This window comes from Genypterus blacodes, unplaced genomic scaffold (genome assembly GCF_046128005.1).
Source record: "Genypterus blacodes isolate CSIRO-AG114 ecotype Tasmania unplaced genomic scaffold, CSIRO-AGI_Gbla_v1 ptg000076l_1, whole genome shotgun sequence".
In the NCBI taxonomy this organism is placed as follows: Eukaryota; Metazoa; Chordata; class Actinopteri; order Ophidiiformes; family Ophidiidae; genus Genypterus; species Genypterus blacodes.
Window position 1 is genome coordinate 6,575,001 of NW_027466885.1, and position 24,459 is coordinate 6,599,459.

The 24,459-nt window shown below is 43.4% G+C and overlaps 1 protein-coding gene across 1 annotated transcript in view; it reads right to left on the reverse strand.

Moving 5' to 3' along the window:
- LOC143006992 (uncharacterized) overlaps positions 1-24,459 on the reverse strand; it is an 86,341-nt gene that overhangs the window by 14,077 nt on the left and 47,805 nt on the right. The window contains exons 13-25 of the mRNA XM_076158370.1: positions 21,345-21,428; positions 20,971-21,138; positions 20,583-20,666; positions 19,764-19,922; positions 19,452-19,694; positions 17,993-18,223; positions 17,682-17,912; positions 15,986-16,087; positions 15,744-15,820; positions 15,245-15,389; positions 13,775-13,991; positions 8,093-8,177; positions 5,692-5,803 (exon numbers count right to left, since the gene is read on the reverse strand). Coding sequence (XP_076014485.1) covers positions 5,692-5,803; positions 8,093-8,177; positions 13,775-13,991; positions 15,245-15,389; positions 15,744-15,820; positions 15,986-16,087; positions 17,682-17,912; positions 17,993-18,223; positions 19,452-19,694; positions 19,764-19,922; positions 20,583-20,666; positions 20,971-21,138; positions 21,345-21,428 — 1,938 coding nt within the window. The remainder of the gene's footprint in view (positions 1-5,691; positions 5,804-8,092; positions 8,178-13,774; positions 13,992-15,244; positions 15,390-15,743; positions 15,821-15,985; positions 16,088-17,681; positions 17,913-17,992; positions 18,224-19,451; positions 19,695-19,763; positions 19,923-20,582; positions 20,667-20,970; positions 21,139-21,344; positions 21,429-24,459) is intronic.

Below are 24,459 nucleotides of genomic sequence, written 5' to 3' on the forward strand. Positions count from 1 at the left end.
CGACTCTTTTCCTAGAATCCTTTCATCACACACTCTCTTACGCATGCTGCCGGGTTGTTTATCAGCACAGTGCTTACCATTATTAGCCATCTTACATCCTGCCTGCAAGCAAACAACTACATTACCAGCTCATGTTTAAGTTTCCCAAGCTAAAGGAAGGTCCAATCTGCAGAATGTTTAATATATAGAGTCGTAGTTGTCTGCATTAGGTTTTCATTTTCTCACTAAAATGTTGTTAAGCTTGAAACAGCAGCACAGGAAATACAAAGCTTCTGACCACGGAAGCTTACAGATGCATCCTGGATGTAAGGGATTTCAATTTGGCAGGCTGATTGATGTTTGGTTGTCCAGCTGATGGATCTACGAGGGCGCACACAGCTGACAGCAGTCACACAAAAGAGCAATTGTTGCTACATTGTTAAATGGTGACCAAAAATAGCTGTCACATGCGTATTGCTAAAACGTCGGAAAAGAGAACACAACTGAATTTGCAGGAACTTCACTAGAAAAAATGAGAACTCAATTTCGGTGCTATTTTTTCCAGAAATAGTGATTGTGCTTATAAATTGCCAGTCACGTGATGGGGGTGAGCTCTGCCTGGTTCAACCAATCTTAGGGGGGGAAAAGAGGCCCCAGAGGCACATGATGGCGTGAGAGTTGTATTGCTGAGGTCAAAGGTTGAACTTGTTTCATTGTGATAGGGGATCAGAGCATTGGTTCTGAATTGGATTACATGTGGGGAAATTTGGCATAACTGCAGACTCTTCCGAATTATGCAAGAAATGGCGAAATACAGGAGGTTTTCTGTTGCAAAGCATTTAGTGGTAATTTTTACTTCTCATTTGATCCATCAGCATATTTGCATCTCACTCTCTTTATAACACACACTGACTCTATATGTCTGAGGCACGTCTTTAGTTTGGGAGTTGCTGTCTCAGGAGCCTCTCGCCTGTCTGGATGGCGTCAGATTATGTCAAAGTTCTGCTTGATGTAGCTCACATTTGTGTGTGTTAAATTACTCCTTGGCTGGTTTTCTGAAGTGCTTTGGCGCAAACAAGATCCAAAAGAACAAAAGGGTCCAGTTTCCACTGCAGGACCAGGAGACATCTGCAAGAGACTTCGTCGTGATTTAGCGTCATCAGTTTCCGTCAAAACAGATATAAAACTTTGGAATCAACAGCTCAAATGTCATACTTGAATTGTTGAGCTGCGGCAACTCGACTGTGTCAAGGCTCTTCTAGCGCTCAAGAGCTGCACTTCAGTTACACTTTACAAGCAATGCAAATGAGTCAAAAGATTTTTTAACGTTTGAGTACTTTTCATGCTCCTTTTCAAAAACTTTCACTTTCTTCTCCTTTGAGCCGGTAATCTACGCTTAACTTCCACGTTTGCCATTCATACCATTGTTGCGTGTATGATCTGCTCTCACTGCAGGTTTGTTAGGGAGTGTGAACGGGAAGGGAGGCAAGGCATCAGTGGAGAAAATTCCATTATGACTGGAGTGACAGTCTCCTGTGTTTAGGAGGAAAGAGAAAAGAAAAACTGCTAAGCACTTTGTGATTTAGAGCGCACAAGAAGCACCTGCAGTAGGGAAAGCGATGGCGGAGCAAGAGCCAGAAGGAGAGGCATAAATTGCTTCCAGTGACAATCTTTGGCCACACCTGGCCCCATTGTTCATATTCAAATCTAAATAAAGCAATGAGAGAGAAGGATGAGAAGATTTTGTTTGTTTCAACTCTAACTGCTTGTACTTTGTTTGCTGATTGTGTCCTTATATAGAGGATTATTACAGCCAACACATGGAAACGGCACTGTTACAATCTACTTGATGTGACGAGGCCACGGCATCCACGAAGAATACCATGGAGACGTTCTGCAAATGATGGGCCACAGTGCTCAGAATAGAAAGGAAAGGGAAGAAACTGCTGGAGAATGAGGGATTTCAACATCTGTTTGACTTTTACACCATTTCCCATAAAGAAATGTGACAGATGTGTAATTTCTTGAGCTTGAATCATCCTACTGTGTGATATGAGAAGGTCAGGAGAGATATGACCATATAATGACTTGAGATTGGAGCCGAAATATTCAGAAATTACATTTTTAAAGGGAACATGCACAGAAAACTGAACCTTGCTGCAGAATCCCTGCGCTTCGGATTTTGCGGAGCGTTCTGCCGGTCGCAGGCCGGGCAGGCCGAATTGGGCGGGCCGAATTCCCGGATCCGCTCAAAGGCCGTAGGTTCCCCACCCCTGCTTTAGACTGTGGGTGACTTTTTTTTCGCTGCAGCTTGTTCCCCGGTTGCGCCATGCTTCTACCTGCCGCAGCCATCTTACGTCATTATGACGCGTCAGCGCACGGTTATGCAAAGTGACATATGTACGTACGTAGTGGAGTAGTTGGTTTTCGCCGACGCGTCACCCCATCCATACTCATTTTTTAGACTATAAACACTTGTCAAGTACTATACTTGGATATCTAAAAGTAATCCATCACTGCATTCAGGGCTATGTCCATAAAGAGATACTTGAGTTGGGAACAAGAGAAAAACATCTGTGTTCTCTGTGCGCCTGCTCTACTCTTCCTTTTCCTTCCTGTGCTAAATCTATTTCATCATGGCTTCTGCCCCTCCCATGAGGCTTTGCATGCTGGAAGCTTTCCTAGGGTGCCCCAAGTTCCTGAAGCAGATCTGACTGACTGACTGAACTGCACCTCCTTCAGTGCATCACAGCAACAAACACAGACGCACAAACACAGACGCACATGAAAAATGAGAAAAACAAGATTAAAGTAAAACAGGGAGGTGAGAGAGAGACAGAGACAGAGAGAGAGAGAGTGAGAGAGAGCAAGAAAGAGAGGGAGAGAGTGAGCAAGAGAAAGAGATGGTCAACTGTCTGTCTCATCTCAAATGAATTGCAGTATTGTTGCCTAATGAGCTGTGTAGGAAGGAGACACAAGCACAGGAACGCATGCACACGCTCGCTTACACACACACAAACGCACAGGCCTGTTTTTCCTTCCGTCTTGTCATCCGCTATCACCAAACTTGCATGTGTGTGTGAGTGTAAAATCTGTGATTAAGTGGGGGGTCATTCTGAGCCAATTTGGTCAGACTCTGGGCTTTCCTTGGCTATAATGACTGAGCTCAACAGACAGATGAGGCTATCCTAGACAACATCGCTCCAAATCACCCAAAAAAAAAAAATCGAGGCAAATTTTTCCCAAACAGGCATATTTCATGCAAATCTCACCCAGAATGCCTTTGTGCTAAAAAACATAGAGGGTACTCAAAGAACTGAGGCAACTGGTTTCTGAAATTCTCTCCCTGACGCCTGTCTCCACGACAAAACGCTGAATGAAGTGGTGGTAAATCAGTGTTTTGCTCAAGGACACTTCAACGAGACGCCCGAGCCTTCTGGCGGCGGTCCAGTGTGAAAAACTTAGAAAAAAAAGTAATAGTTTGAAATATTGAACATTGTCTTTGTTCACACGCTGTACATGTGTGTGCGCACCTGAAGGATTGAAAAGTGGTTCCACTAGGGGGCGGATCAGAGCTGAATCATTCCTAGCTGACAGATGTATGCATGGACAGACATGTGGCCAAGGTGGGTACTGCATCACAACTTGTTTTTTTGGGAAAGGGAAGGATAAAGAAAGTAAACGACACAAATACGCTTGCATGTGCTTTTACACCTTTCACACAAATCTCAAACACACACACACACACACACACACATACACACACGTAAGACAGAGCTATCCAAGGTTCAGCTACTGTGCACCGAGGCAATTTGTAATATAGATTTCCTCTACAGGCCACCGTAGTGTACCATTTACCATTTCAAACCCTTTGATTTTTTTTCACCGGTGGATAATTCATCTTCTGCTGGTCAATAACAGAGATTGGGACCTAATGAAGGAGTCATAGTCAGAATGGCTATCACGCTGTTGTTTAAACACCGTTTGGCATCAGATGCACTGGAAAGCTCATCTGTCGCGGAGATGATGGAAGACTCCACCAGCGGAACACACACACACACACACACACACACACACACACACACACACACACACACACACACACACACACACACACACACACACACACACACACACACACACACACACACAAACACATACATACAGGCTTACAAATACACAACTGCTTGTATAACAAAGTGTGTTGATGGTTCTCGTTTTATTACAGTATTGTATTCATGTCTGAGTCATCAGAGCCGGAGAACTCACTGAACTAGAAAGTGCTTGCTAATAGCATAACGATGATGAATGCGTCTGTTTGTTGCTTTCACTACAAACGGAACAATTCTAATTTATGCTTCATGATTAAGACGTGGTATTCTTCATTAATATTCAATATCACTTTTGAATGTTTGATTTCACTGGACAAAGTAAAAACTAACTCATTTAAACCAGTTATGAAATTAACCTGTTAACCATTTAATGCTCCATGACTTGTCAACAAGTGCATCACAGAAACACCATAATTGGGTAAGTTGTTGAAGAATTTGGTTGTAATATCTCGAGGAACTTTGGTTTTATCAGGCAAATTGTAAACAGTGTAAACAGTGACCGTTGGTGTTATTTGGTGGGCAAAAGGCTGTAATTCTGTCTGTCTTCACTCCTTTAGTATCACATGTAGAATTGAATGACATTGCATTCACTCCTGACTAACAATATCTGATAGGTTTTCCAATATGTTTGATCAGAGAAAAGAGAGTGAGTGACCTGTTGTAGACATTACCGGAGATCCCTGGTGCACCAATATTGAGAGAAAAATTGGGCTACGACGTCCACAAGGACCGACTGAAAGTGAGAAGGTGAGAAAGAGCGAGTGGGGGGAAAAAAGAGAGACAAGGAGAGAAGACGTGGAAAAATGCAGTCGTAAAAAAGACGGGACAGACAAATAGAGGGCAAATGAATTAAGAGGGATAGAGGGAGACGGATGGAAAGAAACAGGCATCAGGAGGAACTTTAAGGGGAGAAAAAAACAGAACAAAATGCAAAATGAAGATCCGAGAGAGCAGCGCGGTGCACGGGAGCTTAAGTCGGAATTCAAAGTTTGTCGAATCTAAATGAACATCACTTCCCCGACCTGGCTTTACCCTTAATTATCCATTCTGCCTTTGTACAGCAGCAGCTCAGCTCTGACAACCGCTCTCCCCTGAGATCCCCCCCACCCGAGCTCCCAGCCAGAACATTAGGGAATATCAGGGAATATTACACCCAGGAATTAACGCTGCAAATCACCTTGCCAGGTTTAGGTCCCGCGAGCAACCCCTCCCTCTCTTGGACAAGATAATCCGGGCTAGAGCGCCGGATATACGCCACTAATCATCAAAAAGGTAGAGGGGGTAGAGAGAGAGATGAGGAGGAGGAGGAAGAGGGGGGGAGAGGGCAGCAAGAGGAGATGAGATGCTTACATCAGTTCTGCTTTAGTTCTCCTACACAACCTTAACATATGTGTGTGACTATTTCATTTTATACGTGTGTGTGTAGTACCACCAACCACACACGCAGGTTCAATTGGTACATCTTCCTGTAACTGGCAATGTTCTTTGACTGTATCTGAATGGTCCAGATGGCATATAAAGCCCGGTATGGATTTTTTATAAACATGGCTGAGTTATGTGCCGAGGCCGTGTCGCTCAGGTGTGGCGTGTATTCTTCTACCTGCTCCCGTGCGTCCTTCTTCTCCCTCTCTGCCTCCACTCTCTGATCCACAGCCTGCCGCAGGTTCTTCCGGAGCTCCGTCACCTCCTTTTCCAGCCTCGCCACGATCGACCTGCACACACAGATGCACAATGAAAATTTGCACATTGGCATTTAATAAGAAATATATAAATCTAGTTTAACCGTCCTAATATGTTATATCCATCAATTCAAACAAATCCCAATGTTTTTGCCTTCATATTATTATTGTAAATGCATAAAGGAAAAAAACACAAAATACACACTTGAGCTGTAGCATCAACATTTCCCATAACAAATTAAAAATAAATCAATTTATTTATTTATTTGATACATTATAACTGTTAAATGCCAACATGAAATTTAGATCCAGGGGAGCGGCTTACACAGGCTCAGTGTGTGAGAATGTATATGTGAGTGTGTGTGGCAGGAGAGCTAAGGGAATGCGAAGGGGATCAATATGAAGGGGTCTATTCCTGCCACGCAACTGTGCATATGTGTGCGTATGTGAGTGAGTTAGTATCCGAGTGTGTGTGTGAGAGAGAGTGTGTGTGTGTGTGAGTTTGTGTGCATGTTGGCTGCCCCGGCTACAGCGAGATCAATACGACAAATGATTACCATTTCCACAAACCTCCCTCCTCGGCCTCGCTTCGGCCGCTCAGTAAGCCTCAACACCCCCCACCTCCACCCCTCAATGGACCAAAACACATACACACACACATCTTGATCCGAGCCTCTTACAGTAAACATAAAAACTATAAATTACAAGTTAATGAATGAAGAAAATATGCGGATCTTGTATAAGCCAAAAGTTTTGGGACAGTGAAGTAAAGTTGCAAGAATATTGATTTCACACTAAAAAAATAAATGAAGAAATATTGAGGGGGAAAGACCACAAACTCAGCACATGACCGTAAGTCTTTATTGGCATTCATGTTAAAATAGAATATAAACATTCAAGACCAAAATAAAGGCAATATCCAGAAATGTACCTGTCTTAACTCTATATATGATCAAAAGACGCACAAGCTAGTCGTTATTTATATTTTACAAACCCAAACCCAAAGCTGTGGTGTATGGAAAGCATTAAAGTAACCACTAGAACACTGAGGGGGCACACACTGAAGTGCATACCTCTGTCAAGGCTGAACAGGCCAAGAGGAAATATGTCTGTCTATTCTAATAAAACAACTAAAATAACAATAATTATGATAATGAAAAAGGACCCAGGTATGATTGATTGAGATTGGTGTGTAGTTTTGAAGACATTTTAATGAACTGATCCTTAATGAAGTGTTAAATCTGTATTCTGCGGCTTATTTAGCTGCGGACGAGTTTCCTTTCCTGAAACAGACACAAACAGAACCACATCGGTCGCACGGAAATCAAAAGCTGCTGCGCGACGGCCAGCGCCAGGGAAAGAAAATACCTGATGGATGGTTCCGTGGAGAGAACACATGATAGGATGAACAGAGTGAGAGAGGGAGAGAGAGAGAGAGAGAGAGAGAGAGAGAGAGGGGGGTGGTGGGGTGGAAGAAAGAGAGGAGGCTAAAGAGAAAGGCATCCTGTGGAGAAAGGAGGGGATTTCCCACACCACAGATGGAAGCCATTAGTGTGGTGTTGTTGCTTAAAAACCTTTCATGTCTTTTTAGTTATTAGATAATACTGGGTTAACAGTAAACAGCACGAATTTTGCAAATGGATATAATATGCAGACACGGCGACTGTTTTACCAGTCGGTGTCTAAAATTGCTTTGAAAGTAATAAAATATAATAATTCAAAGTGTAACCTATAAAATCTCCATGCCGACTTTTAAATTGATGGTTGACGACGAAAATATTCCGTGGCTCGGCTCGCGCTGAGAAACTCCCAGAGACGGAGCCCGCTCGCAGTGAGGTCACGCCGGAGCCAAAGCCACAACCGCAACTATGTGCGCACATGCAGACGCACACAAACACACACTTGACTGGGTGATACGCGCTTGCTGATGTCATCACCGCAAGCCGTGGTGACACACAGGGGTCAAGCAGGGGTTCCTCGCCTCTGAACTCTGAACTTGGCGACCTGACATTTGCTTGGCCTGCCGCCGTCCCATCAATACGAGACGCAATCATTTACACAATGAAGAAGAAGAAGAAGAGGAGAAAACTAAGGGATAATTTGAAGTATGGTGGACTGAAGCCACTCTGTTGAACGATGTAAGTATTTAAGGCTCAGGGCTTTTCTGTTGAACACATGTTCCGGTTAAACAGCCTACCGTACACCGCACATAAAAAAGAAAGAGCAAAAGAAAATCTAAATGTTTTTGATTACTGAGCTTACACAGGGGATGATGGGAAATGGGCTGCGAGGGGAAACTTCTCTCCCTCTCTCCTTCCTTACCTTATTTTCTCCTCTGCTAGTTTTCCCTCACTCAGGCACCCCTCCATCCGCCTTGCCTCCTCTGCATGGGCTGCCAACTCCTCCACTGAGCAAGGAGAGAGAGAGAGAGAAAGAGAAAGAAAGAAGGAAGTATGTGAGATAAAAAAGCAACAGTTTGAATCCACCTCATGCAAATACGCAATGAAACAAATATTCATCCTGTTGGAATATGAAAAAGATTCTCTGTTTCATCTGATTCTGTCTGAAGAAAGAGAGCAATATGCGACGTGAATTAAAATTAACTGAACACACAGCTTCAACACCTTTCAACGCACCAAGGTTAATAATAATGATTTGCGAAACAAGCGGCCACAAAAGGCAATTATTGATTCTGGTGGAGCGGTGCATGAGTGGTAAAATATGAACTGTGAGTCACCTTCAAAGCGAAATGAAGAAGAGGCAGTGAATGCCTCTGAATGGCGGTGAATGCCTTTCAGTGGGAAAGAAGGAAGGAGTGAACGTATTGCACTCCTTACACTCACGAGGGGCCGCGGCTCTTTTGTTGAGAGACAAAAGAAGTGCTCCCCGCCGCCGTCAATAGATGGCACTCTTTACCTTGGGCAGGCCACTTGAGCTCACACTCCTGGCTGCAGCCCTTCAATCACATTCCCTTTTCAGCCATCTCCTCCGTCTATATGCAATAAAACCCTATTGTCCTACACTTAGTAGTTTAGCACACAGAGCAGATGCATAATAACCCACTAGTCAGGTTCCTTGGTTAGCTTTGCTTTACAGGGCCTTTTCACTTTGAATTTTAAATTTACGATTCGCTTCCTTTCCCACTCTTTTTTTTTTTGTTCGCCATGCCGTTTTGTGAGTCAGTGATTTTTTTTTCATAGCTTTTAAAACCTTTTCTCCAAATTCAGTATTCATGGAAACTAACATAAACTGTCAGCCATCGGTAGCCAAGGCCAGTGAATATTGAGAAAGTGTGCACACTGAATATGTAGGCGTGTGTGTGTGTGTGTGTGTTGAATATTTACAGGCCCGGTCATTGACTTTGAAAAAGAAATGGAGAAATGTTTGGTGTAAAGCTTGTATTATCGTGCACAATGGGGTGACGGCATTGGTGGGACGGAAGCTAAAACCAATTGCAGAAAGGAATAAATGCAGAAAAAATATTCTACATTAGATAAATCTATGATTAATTAATGTTTTGCAGCATCCAAACTGTTTAAACTGAAGCCCTTGGAAAATTGAAAAGGCAACTGGAATCGCTAAATATTTAATGATGCGCATACTTTTTTCGTGTGTGTGTGTGTATTTGGAGAAGGGGCTCTACCTTGGCAATTTCGCTGAACCTCAAGGTGAAAGTTTGTTATGAATCTCAATAATCAATAAAGACTTGAGATGAGTATCAAATTCACATTCAAGGCGTTACTGGGAGATGACCTCAGTGACACCTCCAACCAGCCGAGGCCACAGGCAGAGCAATTAGCAGCACAGACCCAACAATTACACGTACAAACACTCAAAATCACACCAAAAACACATTTGAACACACACACGCACGCCTATGGTGGAAAACACAGGAAAAATTGGAAAGGCAGACAGTTTGTTCTAACCCCAAAATATTGAGAACGGAAATGTAGAAAGAGAAAAAGCTGAGAGCAAACAGCTGCACACACACACACACACACACACACACACACACACACACACACACAGAGAGACATACACCAGGTGTTTAGGTTAGACAAACAGATAAGATATGGGGTATATTTAGCCTAGCAGGGATTGATGACCAAATACTGCCTAAGATTTTCCACATTAAGCGAAGATTCCTCAGTAGGATGTGTTGCGGAAGCCAGATTCTCTTCTGGCTCTCTCCACACTTCTTGGTGGCTCGAGGTACGACGGCATTCCACATTCCAAAAGGTCTGGGGTCTCTCTCTACTCTCTCTCTTCTTCCCTCCTCGGCTGTCACAACCTGTTTTTAGCAGCTTCATAAGTCAAGTTGTGACATTAGTCTCCAATCTGAGATCTGCCGTCTCCCGACCTCTCACTTTCTTGACCCTTTTATACTGGCTTGGCGAGTTAAGGTATGTCGTTAGTTCATAATCTAACACAACGCACACACTCTCTCTTTCAGTGCCTTCATACCAGCTTCAAAGCCCATCATACACCATCAGTCTATAATCACAGATCTATGGTCAGATTACCCCGCTCTCACGGCTAACCTTTAACATGAGAGGGATGAAAACCCGGCTAACCCGAAATCACTGGTTGAGGCTAGGCCGGGTCCTGTCTGGCGCTCATAAAAGCTTCATAAGGCTTCATCCAGGCTTCTTTTGGCTTTGTTGGGGGATTCGCAGTGGGCTGAGGTGGTCCTGGGAGACACCCCCAAAGCCTCCCAAGACTGTTTCTCGCCCTTTTCTGAAGTTTCACGGGCTTGCAACACTGATTTTGGGCATAAGCCAAAAGGTGAAAAGCGCAGCAGCTGCAGCACACTGTCATACACACAAATACACACAGGAGGGGAAAGAAGTAAAAAAATCAGATGCACACTCACACCTAGACTCCAAAAACTCACACACACTTACACTCAAACACACTCCCCTCTTGCTCTCTCTCCTCTCCGCTTTATTTACAATCCTCTGGCAGCGGTACAAGGGCCCGGGGCTATAACACACGGCACCTAATGCTCAAACTGCCAGGTAATCTCATGTCTGACATCCCCCTTTGATAGAAACTGATCAATAGACTCTTGTAAAGGAGTCATTTTCTCTGATGTTTCTACCAACCCCTTCCCTCTATCTCCAGCTCTCTCCCTCGCTCTCTCTGCTTTCCCCCCCTCTCTTTTATTAGCCATACATTTATAATTCATATTTCAGCAGGGCTAGGTTTGCTCTAAGACAAAGGGGGGGCTTCTTTGTGTAATAAAGAACAATGGTGGTGAAATGATGGGGAGAAATGCCAGTGTTTGCTGCTGGTTCCGGTGAACAACAGTTTTGGGGATCGATAGAGTGTGAAATGGGATTATAGCTAGTAATAGAGGTGAATTGGAGGAGAGAGGTCTGTGCACGTGTGCGTCCAGGGATCCGGAGTGGATAGTAGCGCACACACACACAAACACACACACAGGAACACGCACGCACACAAAGATGATTTCATCATCTTTAGTCAGATGCACATCAGCAACACTGAGGTGTGGTAATATCACATTTCTGTTTTTGTAGAACTGTGGAAATATGGATATTGTGTCTTTGTTGATGTTATTCAATTTGCTGTCACCCAACATCACACTTATTTTACCTCACAGCCAACCGCTGCACACTCGTTTTAGGGTGTGAGGAGACGCAGGGGACTCATTTAAATATCCTAATCATCTCTTCATTTTCACAATTATATGCCATGTAAACTGCACAGTCACATGCAACATCAAATATCCTACAAAGGAAAATTAAAAACCTGGATTCCATCACAACACCAAGACCCAACAAACCTACACGTTCTAACATTCTGACCTAAAGAGAAAGCAATGACTATTAGGGTAATACAGGTGATAGGCTTGATCCGTTTTTCTTTAAAGCTTATATGCATCTTAGTCCCCCAGATTAACCCCAAATTGTACTTGCTCTATTAGTAGTCTATTGTGGGACAAATATGCCACAATTTTTCCATTGAGATTGATGTACTACATTTGAAGAAATCCATCTAGAATCCACTTCGCAATGTTAGGAAAATGCTGTTCTAGTTAGCTTGGACACTCTCCTGGATTCAGACCTAGAATGTAATGGGCTCTTCCTTAGACCGTGTCCCACCTTTTCACCAAGTTGTCTGAATCTTTCACAGATCAGCTCTCTCTGGTAAGGTGGGTATTGCATTACTTATATACCACTGTACGGGCTACACCGCCTTCTCACGCACATGTACTGTACACATCGTTTCCTGCAATGAACTCATACTGGCACACAAACGCCATACATTAGCATACTGGTGTAATGGTTCCAGACAGTTGATTGGGAGTGGCGCGGCTCACTATTTTGCAGGGGGGGAAAAAAAAAGGAGGATCATGAAAATGAATCCTGTCACAGCGTTACACAAAATCTTTGAGCACGACTTCTTTCTCTCTTTTATAATCACCCCCTCTGTCCCTCTTCTTCATCGTCTCTCCTGACACATTCTGATTGAATCCAGCTGCTTTCAGTTGTTTCAGTCTCCCTGTTCTCCTCTTCTTCTCTCTGATGACAATCCCTCGATGCAGCCCAACTGGCCTCTCATATAACATCTATCACACCCTGACATAATGTATGAGCCACCCAGGTACCTGTGGAGTTCAAGCACCACACTGACAGTCCCTCATCTCGGGATAAAGCCCGATTTTGGTTTCGGTGTTATCTATTCAACTGTTTATCCTCCTATTTGAGTTTATGTACTCAGAAAACAATCTGCATCCTAACCACTTCACATTATTTACAAACCAGGTCGCAGATCTACTGACATCAAGCAACGAAACTAATCGTCACCACTCAAGGCAATGTTTTCACAGAACAGAAAAAGGCACGACAATGGCTTCAAGTTAATAAAAGGGCCTTTTGTTCATGACAGTAGTTTCTCAAGCTGACTCCTCACCTAGTCTATTCAAGCCAGGCTATATCCAGGTAAACAATGCCCCCATTGTTAGAATGATGCATCTTTATTCTTCGTAAGTCATTACAATAGGCTCGCCGTTGCTGGATCGTATTTGCCGAAGGTAAAAGCTGAATAATGTGTGGTTTTGTGAGGAGCACAGAGTTGAGGGAATGCGTTTTGATCATAGACAAAGGCCAAGCTACACAGCGTTGTCCCTCTATCTCTATCTTGTTAATGAGCAGTGTTCACTGAGCAAGCCAGCCACTGTCTGCCACAGAGAGAGACCTCAGATTCATCTCTCTGCGGACAATAGGTGATAGTGTGTGTGTGTGTGTGTGTGTGTGTGTGTGTGTGTACGTGTGTGTAGATGTGTGTGTATTTGTACCTCTGAGAGCAAGTGTGTGTGCGCTAATTAAAGCAGGGGGGAGTTGAAGAAATGGCTGCTCGCGTGTGTATGTGAGGTGTTCGCCTGGCGTGACCGTAGATGTGTACGTTAATTCTTAATGAGACATTTCTGCGCCCAGAGAGACCCAGCCATCACATTCTTGCGCTGACACACAACTACAAAGGCCACCATTGTGCACGAGCGCGCGCACACACACAAACCAGATCATTACCATATACTGTAGCTAAAGCAGTGCACCATTAAATCAAGCCTCTCTCTACTGTATGTGTGTATATGTGTCGGAATTAACACTGTGTGCAGACAGCTAGCAACCCAAATCACCTCATTGTTGCACCACTGCTGGCTAATTTGAGTTAACTGATTGAGCTAACACCAGTGTGGCTGGTTCCCCCTCAAAACACTGTATAACAAACAACGTGCTTATATCGTCAACATCTGCAAAATCTCCATGACTACATCATCATTAGATAACCATTTGATTGAGTATCAATATCAAAAATACTAATGCAGGTTTAAAAATTCATCATTTGAGTGGTGGATGATACAATTACATATGTTAATGTGCAGACAGTTAATGGATGTGGTTGACTGAATGGTAAATTAAGCAATAGCGGACAGATGGGTGGAGGAAACAACGGTCTGATTAATTGATAGACAGCCACCTGCCAGCTGGTGCTTTCTGCGTAGCTCCTCCAGCTCGTGGCTCAGCCGCCTGGCGTGAGCGCTCAGGCTCAGGTTCTCTCTGAAGGCGCTCCGCATCTTCTCCTCCTCCCGCTGCAGCTCCTCTTTAAGCCTCTGCGCATCTTTGTTCGTTCTCGCAGCCTCCAGTTTGGCTTCGCTCAGGTGCTCCTCCGACTGCCTGAGGAGAGTCACGTGTACCTGTACGCACATGTGAGAGAGCCAGGTGGAATGGTATCCATGTAAGTGTGGCTGCAATTCATCACAATGAGCCTCAAGTGAATCTTAAGTGACCATTTGTGATTGGGATGTGATTCCCTGATTTCATATCTGAGTGATTATGTTTACCTAGTTGGTAATAATGTTGGTAATATATACAGAAATCCTGTGCAAGTTGTTTCATACAGGCAAGAAAGTTGTTTTTGCATGCTACTCAGTTGATAACTAGCTCAGTTGATAATAGCCCTTCTGTAGATTCAGGGACAAAACACTACACTGTACATGGACGCACACCCTGATTCACCTCTTCATCAGATACCTACTGTCAGAGTCTATAAAGGGTAAATTCAGACTTGATTGTTTTTTCATACTGTGCTTTCCTTTCATCCTTCCTTTTCTTCAATTGTGTTATTGCCAGCAGCTCATTAAGCATGTCTAAAGCGCCTGTGTAATTACATGTATGTAAGTATGCATAATGATGAAACTAATCATTTGTTAATGCATAATGTATGTGTGTTATATAGATGTAGACTCCTGTACATGTGTCCTTACATGACACAGACTCATTATGTGATATTCCACAGGGACGGTGCCTGAATGGATGGACAAGATCTGACAGCAGGAAGAGGGCACACTATAGCTGTCCACACGTGTGTGTGTGTGTGTGTGTGTGTGTGTATTTATATGGATGCACATATGCATGTAAGTATGACATGTGTTGCACATTTCGGTCCCGCAGGGAACACAAATTAATCCATAAAATCAAGTGTTCTGAAACAACACTGCCACACCTACAAACACCCACTCTCAGGCAGCAACAGACACACACAAATTCACACACACACACACAAATGACAGGTCTTTGACTGCCAGCAAAGTTGGCACGCTTCCAGGATACAGTCACCACTTTGACTAATTTGAATATTTAGTGTCCCATTGTGCTCTTAATTGAAGTCAATTTCACCAGCCTTGACACCATTTGGTGCTTTAATTAATGGTGAGGCAATTTGTTTCTGCCAGGCAATCATGGGACAATCACACATGTGGATGGTGTGTGATGCTGCTGGAGGGCTGAGGTCATGTGTGCGTGTGTGTGTGTAAGTACTGTGCTTTAAGAACTTAAATGGCCTTAAGGTGTATTCTAGTATAAATCAAAAGGCTCAGGAGGAATGCAGGAGCATTGACAGAGTGGGATAATATGATAATGGTGGTCACCAAATCAAAGCACTTGTTACCTTGTGGGTGTCAGCCAACTCCTGGTCTAAGCGTGCAACTGCCTTGTCCAGACGGGTCACTTCCTGTTCCAGCTGGCCGCGATTGCACAAGTGTGTGCAGTGGGAGGCAACAAGGCTTTGCGTCAGACCCTCCTTTTCCTGGGCTCTATGGGGTGGAGAGCAAAAAGGTCTGTCTGATACCCCCACTGAACTGCTGTGTCAGCATCTTGAATATAAATGAACGCCACTGAACAGTGAAATACAAGCCTGAAGCATTAAATGATCATAAAATCCAACCAGCTAACAGATTAGCCAAATGAACATTAATAGTTGGAATACATTATGTTAAATTTCCCATAACGCACTGCACGCTATTGTATGCCATTTGTTAAGTAGACTGCTCAGAGAAAGAGTGAGTGAATGGAGGGAGCAGGGACAGATGGGAAGGGCATGAGTGGAGAGGCAAGGACAGGAAGTGAGACCAACAGAGGAGAATGAGAGTTTTATAGACTGACATTACCTTCTCTCCAGCTCTGACTTCATCTGAAGAATAGCCTTTTCACACTCTGCAATGTGCTCCGCCTGCTCAGTACAGCGCTGAAACACACGCACACAGAATATATGTAAGTGGAGTGGAGCTTTTGCATTATTTGTCAGTGTAAATGTATATACCATAACCTGAAACGTAATCACAGGGATCCCTGTGTAAATAGTATAACGTCTAAGTGTGATTGCAGTATGAACAAAGTGCGACTTTGACACCTTCTGTAGCTGCTGTCTGTGTCTTCGCAGGCTGAGGAACTCCTCATCAGAATGAGAATGACTCTGCTGATAAAGCCTGAGCTCACACTCAAACACCAGCTTCTGTGTGTGAGGAGTGAAAGTCAAACAGGAGAGGAAACAGAAGAAAAATAACTCACAAATAGTCCAGTTAGTAAATGTGTAACCAGATCTGGGAAGGAATAAAGAAAGCGTAATGATTTCAGCAGGAACTCAGTCTTGAATTTATGACGACTTAATGTTCAACTAATGTTCTGCAGTGAACACAATCTCATCTTTTTCATAAGAAAATCAATTATATTAGTACAAACAGTTACAAAACTGACTCCTGAAAAAACATCTAGTATACTTGCCTAAACAGAAAGATAGTAGTATATTATATTTGTCAGTATCTTCTTAAAATGAATCTGGATCAGGATTGAGCCAATAATTCAATCCAATGAGATAATTATGCATATTTTTACAATTGTCATTATTTTGTTTTAAATCAGCCTTTATCTGATGAATTATCTGTTGTTTTCCTAATTGCATTCATGAGCCATCCCGAACGTGTCAACGGATCTGATACATCATGGAATACAGACACATTGTCAACCAAACTCAAATTGCAACAGATCAATCGAGGCTGAGGGCGGTGATCGGAGGAATTCTAGGGCATCAGGAAAATGCAACACTGCTGACGGATTTTAGCGATGTTACCTCAATTACAAAGGAATGTTGTAGCTGACATCACCACCCGTGTATGCATCACCACCCTCAATCTCAGTCCATTAGCTAGCTAGTGTCCTTGACCTAGGCAAACAGTTTCCAATTCAAAAGCTGGCCGGAAAAGAAATCTGGCTTGTCAGGGTGAAAGAGTCACATACAAGTCAGAATATAAATGAGTAGAGATAACATTGCGTTTCTAACCACACATTAAACAACATGTTGATTAATCTCTAACATTTGTATCGTCGCGTATTGCAATTTTTTTTCTTGTAAACAGGGATTGAAGGCATTTGAAAGAGTAGCCGAGCCAGCGAGCAGTGGAGAATTAGCAGGACGTGAAGCTCCATAAGGACGCCTAACCTCCGCTTGATAGGCGCCTCACAATCAAAGTCATTAGCCAGCGTAATAAAGGGCCTGAGATACAGCCATTCTTCAACAGCCTAACTCTTTTATAACCAACAGATTAAAGTTGATTGGATTAAAATGACATTCTGCCCGTCTGACCTTGGCGGCAGCAGTTAAATTCATCCAAATTAAATTTCTCCGTAATAAAGATGATTCATTTATTGCCTGACATAGTAAATATAAAACAGAAAGAAAAGGAGAAAAGATTAAGTGACACACTCGAGTGCACATGTGGACGCACATGCTTCACACATGTGTGCACTGATGCATACTGTATACTCATACACTCATACACACTCATGCAGGAATGCAGACACACATTTGAGTAACACTAATCACCCTCATTGGAAATTAAATACTGTACCTGATTACATCACCGCCCATAATCGTTTGCTGTTGATCAACTCCCAAACAGCCCAGTGACAAAAACACACATTTTAGGATAATCTAACAGGTAAAGTGACTATTCAGTAGAAGCTTGGACCCTGTGTGTGTGTGTGTGTGTGTGTGTGTGTGTGTGTGTGTGTGTGTGTGTGTGTGTGTGTGTGTGTGTGTGTGTCCTAACCTGCTGTTTGAGCGTGTCCACCTGTTCTTGCAGTGATGTGGTCAGGACTTCAAACTGACCCACTCTTTGCTGACTCTCCATCAACAGGTTCTGATTGGCCTGGAGCTCTTCGGTCAATTGGTCCAGAGCTCCCTGTGAGCTCTCCCATTGACCTACCTTCTCTTGGTACCGCCTCTCCAGCTCATCTAGCTCTTCCTTCGCTGAACACGTTGCTGCCTGGGACTCTCTCAGCTGAAAATGTGTAAACTACAGTGATTAATTGCAATAACAACAATAGGACACAACACACATATCTTGATTTAAACATCTACCTGCCGCTGTGAATACCGTAACTCCTCTTCCAGCATTTCAACCTGGCCCTGGACCCTGTGCACCTTCTCCATTGCAGCCGTGTACTTCTGCTTAAAAATTGCGACACTTTCTTTCTGCTCGTGGGCTTGCAAACTGGCCTCTTTCAGGTTCTCCTGGGCTACTTTTAGATGCTGATGAAGGAGTTCCATCTCAGCTTTCTGCTTCTTCATCAGCCCCTCAGATGCCTCCACCTGAGAGTCAATGCAATCAAATCTAACACATGTGTATAGCAGTCAAACAGCCTAAATGTTTCTTATATCCCAAACAACAGAACCACTTTTGAAATTGTGATGCACTATTATGGAATGAAAGTGACACGGATCACTATTAAGCAGGCAACATGCTATGAGTATGAAAACAGAAGAATGAATAAACATACAAAAGATGAGAATTTTACGAAAGGACCACAACAATCGTGATCATAATCAGAATTTCACATAATCAATTGGTAGTAGCTTATTGAATCAGGGCTGTGTGTGTCATGCTTCATTATGACAGCTGAATAAATAGCTAAACAGGCAGACAGACAGGCAGGCAAAGGGATATCTATGTGCCAATAGGAATCAAAAATTATAATGAAAGACTGTGCTGCTCTAAGGTAACCTCTGCCATAATGATTGGAGAACCCAGGAAGTGAAACCAGGCTTAATCCCGGTGTTACACTGAATCCTACCATAGCTCACCTTTCAAGGGGAGAGGTTGAGAAAGTTAAACCCAGTCTAACACTCAGCCCAAGTTCATCCACGTTAATCCCGCTGTAATCTGGATCAGAACATGAGGGTTTACATCTAATGACAGCCAACTAGTTAGATTTCAGCGGTTCACTGCATCTTGGTTTAACCAGGGATTAACTGGGTTCACCCCAGACTAACACGGGGCGGATGGCAGCGTGGCTGACGAGGAAGCATGATCCTGCAAGGTGATTGAGTGATTGAGGAGAGGAGGGGAACATCGACTTTAACTCTGTACTTTAATGTCGTCTGCCAACTTTACTTAGTATGGTTCAGTACTCTGGCTTTTGGAGAACATACAAGCCTTATCAAATATGTTGGGAAACACAACGATTTGACCCTCATGACCGGACAGGACCCTCATTTGGCCTGCTGTTTGTGTATTCACGGGGGTCACGTGATCACACAAAACAACTTTGGAAGGGCACAGCCTTTGAAAACTTACAGGGTTAGACCAGACCCAGACTTTTGTTTATTTAGTCACAAAAAACTAACGAGTACTCTCCTTACGACATGTAGTAATGTCATATAAAATCTGAAATGGTAGATTAAATCCTAAATATCTGATTGCTAATAAGACAAAGGAGGTGAGAATTATTCATCGTTATTATTTAGAAAGGGTTTCTATTGAATCTAAAATGTCTAGTCTCATTTTACTCATTTGAGACAGGAAATAGATCAAACTCACCCTTCCTGTTGCTATCTGTTTCTGAGTCCTGGCCTCACTTAAACCGCCCTTGAGCCCCGCGACCTCCAGCTCTCGCCTCTCCAGCCTGTTTTGTATTTGGCTGAGCTCAGACATGTTCTGCTCCAGTTGGCTGTGAAGCAGGACGTTCGCTTGGCTGCGGCGTTCTGCATCAATCTTGTGCGCCTGTGTCACGGCTTCCAGGTCAGAGTTCAGCTGACCTATAGATTCCATCAGAGCTTTCACCTGGAAGGGATATGGAGATGAGCAGAGGTGGAGGAGAGAGGAGGGAAGAGGAAAGGAGGCCATCCTTACCCGTTGCTGACTAATAGAGAGCTGGCTGTGTAGTTCTTCCTCCTTCTGCTCTCTCAGACGCTCTGTACCCCTGACTTTTTCCCTTAACTGACTGGCCTCTTCCTGGTGGCCTCTGACTTTTCGGTTCAAGCGTGTGACCTCAGCCTCCAGCGCTGCCATCTGTGAAGGAAAGGAGACAAGAGAGCAATGAAAAGGATGAGGGTGGAATGGCTGCAGAAGCTTTACGTAAGCAAAGACGGCGAGGGGGTGGCAACAACCTAAAAGTGAAGGAGTGAGTCAGAGAACTTCCCGGTTTAGTTTCGGGACCAGCTGGGAAAATGTGGGCACAGCAGACATGTATGAGTAACAATTTCCCTTTATTTGACTGGAGGAGCCTTTGAGCAATGCGCTACACCTCCCAGTGCTGCTCAGTAGACAGCAGTAGAAAGCTGTTGATGTGCTGGGCACTTCTCCGAAGTCAAAGTGGGCAACTTTGTGGGAGTAAAGCAGGACAACGCTGGAAAGACATGCAGGGTGTTCATGAACTCAGCTTCAGAATATAAAAGCAACAGAAATAACCTTAAAAAATAGAAATAATCTTGGGAAACCAAAACCAATTTTATATGAATTATTTAATGTAAAGCTGGATATAAGTGTGTATACAAAAAAGCAAAATATATATGCATAATGTGTTATGATAAATATAATAAATACATCTTTTCTGGACAAAATATAATCTGACTATATAGTTAAATCACATACACACACACACACAGCAATACAGGCACAATGCATAAACTCCTACAAGTAAAAACTCTAATAACACACGAGCCAACACACCTCCCCCTGTGTCCCATGATGCTTCTGTTCCGATGTTTTCATTTCAGCTCTCAGGTGTAGAATTAACTGATCTCTGCTTCGAACCTAAAAACACACACACACACACACACGCACTTGCACATGAGCCAAATCCGACTAAAAAATCTAAATCAATAAATAATGCACGGTAAGTAAAAGCGAACAAATTGGGTTGATTTATGGAGTTTCTTTCAATGTTAGAGACACGAAAATGTATTGCATTTTGTTTTACTTTTGAATCTATGAGGCTTTATGTTTACATTTAGCTTGAGTAATGTGTGTTGCAGGCTTTTATGTTCCCATCATTATTGGACTGTTGAAAACATGAGGTTGTGGTGACACACATGCACACACACACACAGATTTGCACCTCGAGGTGTGAGGCGTGGAGCGTCTCCTGACTCTGAGCCAGCTCCTTCTCAAGCCGGTCTTTACTCTGGTTGAGCTGGACACACTCCTTGCTGCTGTTCTCTGTTTTAGCTCTTAGCTCATTGTTCTCCACGCGCAGGGTTTCCAGCTCCTTCTCTCGATTCAGTAACTGGGAAATACACAATTTTATAAAATGTGTGTGTGCCCCCTGCATCACTGCTCCAAACTTAAGAGGCTTTAAGACACTAATATGAAATGAAAAAATGAATTCATAACTTATGTAGCCAAAGTCAACCCATAGAAAAAATTGTCTCGTCTGCACAAAACGATGATTAGAATTTAAGAAACACATGTTTGACGACAAATCATCTTCACCTCTTTGTGACAATCCAAGTGCTGCTTCTTGCTCTCTGTCAGCTCCTTGACGAGAGCGCACACCTTCACCTCCCGTTTCTGAATCTGGAAGACAAAAGATTCGCTTCACATTACCGACAAAGCATCTACGAGCATCTCCAAAAACACAACACATCATTTAAAGCGACTAAGAATGAAGGCGATGTGGCTAGTATGATATGTAGTGAACATTTTCTAATTACATTCTAATGTGACCTTATTTTAAAGATTGGATCTCTCCGCCATAATGGAAGCAACCTTTCAAAAAAGGGTAACTTAGGGTCACTGTTTACACTAACACATAAAATATCCCAGTGCTGTTATCGCACAGTATTTGTGTTAATGACAGTAGTGGTGGGTGGATGACGCTACACAGAGAGAAATGGTTGTTTATGCTTCTCTGAGGTATACACTATGTCTGAGTATTGTTTGTGTTTGCCTGTTTCCTTGGTGACCTTCCCTAATTACCCATTTCACTTTTACTGTGTGTGTATTGGGTTCCGCTGTGCATGCGAATCCATGTGGGTGTGATTGCACAAGGACATATTTCATTTTATATATATATCTTTCCCCGCAAGTTTTCTGGGGAAATGTTTCCAGCTCTCTTAGTTTTTTTTATCTCTCTCTCTCAGAATGACCTCACATTTCACCTCTCTCTCCGTGTCTCCTCTCCCGCCTTGCCTTCCCATTTTCTCTCTCTCTCTCTCTCTCACTCTCTCTCCCTCTCCATCTACACCTACATCCAGCATGATCCAGGGATTGTTTTGACCAGAGTTGAGGGCTCGTTTGTAACTGTCCGGGGGGATTGATGGAGTTAACTTGGCTCTTTGACCTCTCACCTCTGGCTGTCAGCGGCCAGCCTTGCTAAACACACACACACATTTGCACACACAAAAACGATGACCATAGGATTTGTCCGTCCTACAAATGCAAGTCATTCCACTTACCCGCAGCAAACACGGCATTCACTCGCAGCCAATTGTTAAGACTTGGCTTGATTTATCTTTGTGTTTTTGCGCGCGCACGTATTCCCAATCTGAGCATGTGACAGGCGGAAAGGATGCTGCTAAACACCAGAGGATGTCGTGTCAAAACAGACAACTTGTCAAAACGACACGCTAACTAGGTCAATCACAAAGTTTAAGGAGAAACTTTGGAGTGGAGCTTTGGTTTGCGCAAGCCTTTACGTGTGTGCGTGTGTGCGATAAGCTCCTGAACGAATCTGCAGGAGGGGACCTCCAATATCGAAGGTATTTTTAAATCAATGAGCGCTTAAGTGTATCTCGGTCTCAATGTGTACACGCACACATACGCACGCTCGCATACACATACACACAACACTCAGAGCAGATAGAATCCCTACTGACAGGCAATGACAAGATAAAGAGAGGGAGAAAAAGAAGGGGGGAGAGGACGACAGGAGGGGGAGAAATAATATTTGAACAGTTGGGGGTGGGGGTGGCGGCGGGGGGGATGAAAGGGAGACGTGGCAAGGCAAGAAAAGAAATGAGCAATGAGCAAGATCAACAGAGAGGGGGAGAGAGAGAGAGAGAGAGAGAAAGAGAGAGAGAGAGAAAGAGAGAGAGAGAGAAAGAGAGGAATCAGTAAGCTGTTATGATGGTTGTAAAGCATTGTGAGCAAGGACCAATGTTTGTCCAAATCCAACCTTGAAGGCTTCAACAACCTCCCACAATACTGCTTACCATACACCGTCCCTCTCTCTCTCTCTACCGCTCTCCCTCGCTGCCTCCTCGCTTTCTTCTTTACCTTCTCCGCTCTTCTCTCCTCACCCCCTCGCCCTGTTCCTTTGTAACAATGTGCGATTTAAATTCTTTTATCCGACTTCCTTTATGTAAGAATCTCAAGTGCATATTTCTGAATACAACGCTGGACATCTCACACGAAAGGAACATTCATAGATTTTTTTTTTGTTCAATGCTCCTTAGGAAAACGGAACAAAAAAATCAGTTTCACTATCTACACTTTCTCACACAATGAGAAATGAAACTTTATTTGATTTTGATGGTCCCTCTGCAGCCCGACCTGCTCCCGCTGCTCTATCAAGGCTTCAAACATGTAAAGGCGGCATATTACTGAGATTTACATGTTCTTATTTACATTCCAGGGCCCATGTGCAATATTTTTAATGCGCAATAAAAAAAACAATGATCCACTTCTCTACTCTACTCTCAACCACAGCCCTGGAAGAAACCCACCTACTCAGATATTCCCTCCCTAGCTATAAGCTTTAACATTGATCTCACATGTATTCGCTACAATACATTTACACTGCAAAAATGGAGGTTTGGCCTGATTTTGTGGCTGTAACATCTTGGCCCTAAGTCGTGTATCAGAGTATCAGAGTGCATCCACAGCCACAGCCTGAGTGAATGGGAAACTACAACATCACAAGTCAGCTTTCCTTATCTCTCCTTTCCTTCCTCCCTTCCTCCCACAATCTCACTCCCTTCTCCCCTCAAATCCCTCCTTCCCTGCTTCCCTTCCTCCTCGTAGCTTTTTTTTTTTTTTTTTTTTTTACGACTGGAGCTTTTTAAAGCCAGTCCCTCCAGAGAGCGGTGTGTGTTTCTTGAGCCTGGAGAGGATGAAGGAGATCATCTCAGAGACAAAGCCCCTTGTCATGTTAATGGCTTCGCTACAGTCAAACTCTTCAATGGACGAGTTTCGGACACGCACACACCAACGTTTAACCTGCACGGCTAAATGCAGAAACATATGGGCCATCTGCCATATGATGTGTGCGAGTGTGAGCGCGACGTGGAAAGACAGGAAGTACATGAGACAGAAAGGCAATAAAAGTGGAGATGCAGAGAAAGAAAATAGAGGAAAAAGGAAATGGATAATAAAGACACAATCTGGATCATAAATGTACAAAGCAAGTACTCTCAGAGAAATTGTCAAGTCCGGCGCCAGCATTTTAAGACCTTGAAGCACATTTTTTAAATTGGGACCTAAACCTGTTATAAGTGTATTTTGATACACATTTAACAACTATTTAGAGGAAAGTACATGTTCTTAACCAAACATATACATAGACATCAAACACACACACACACACACACACACACACACACACACA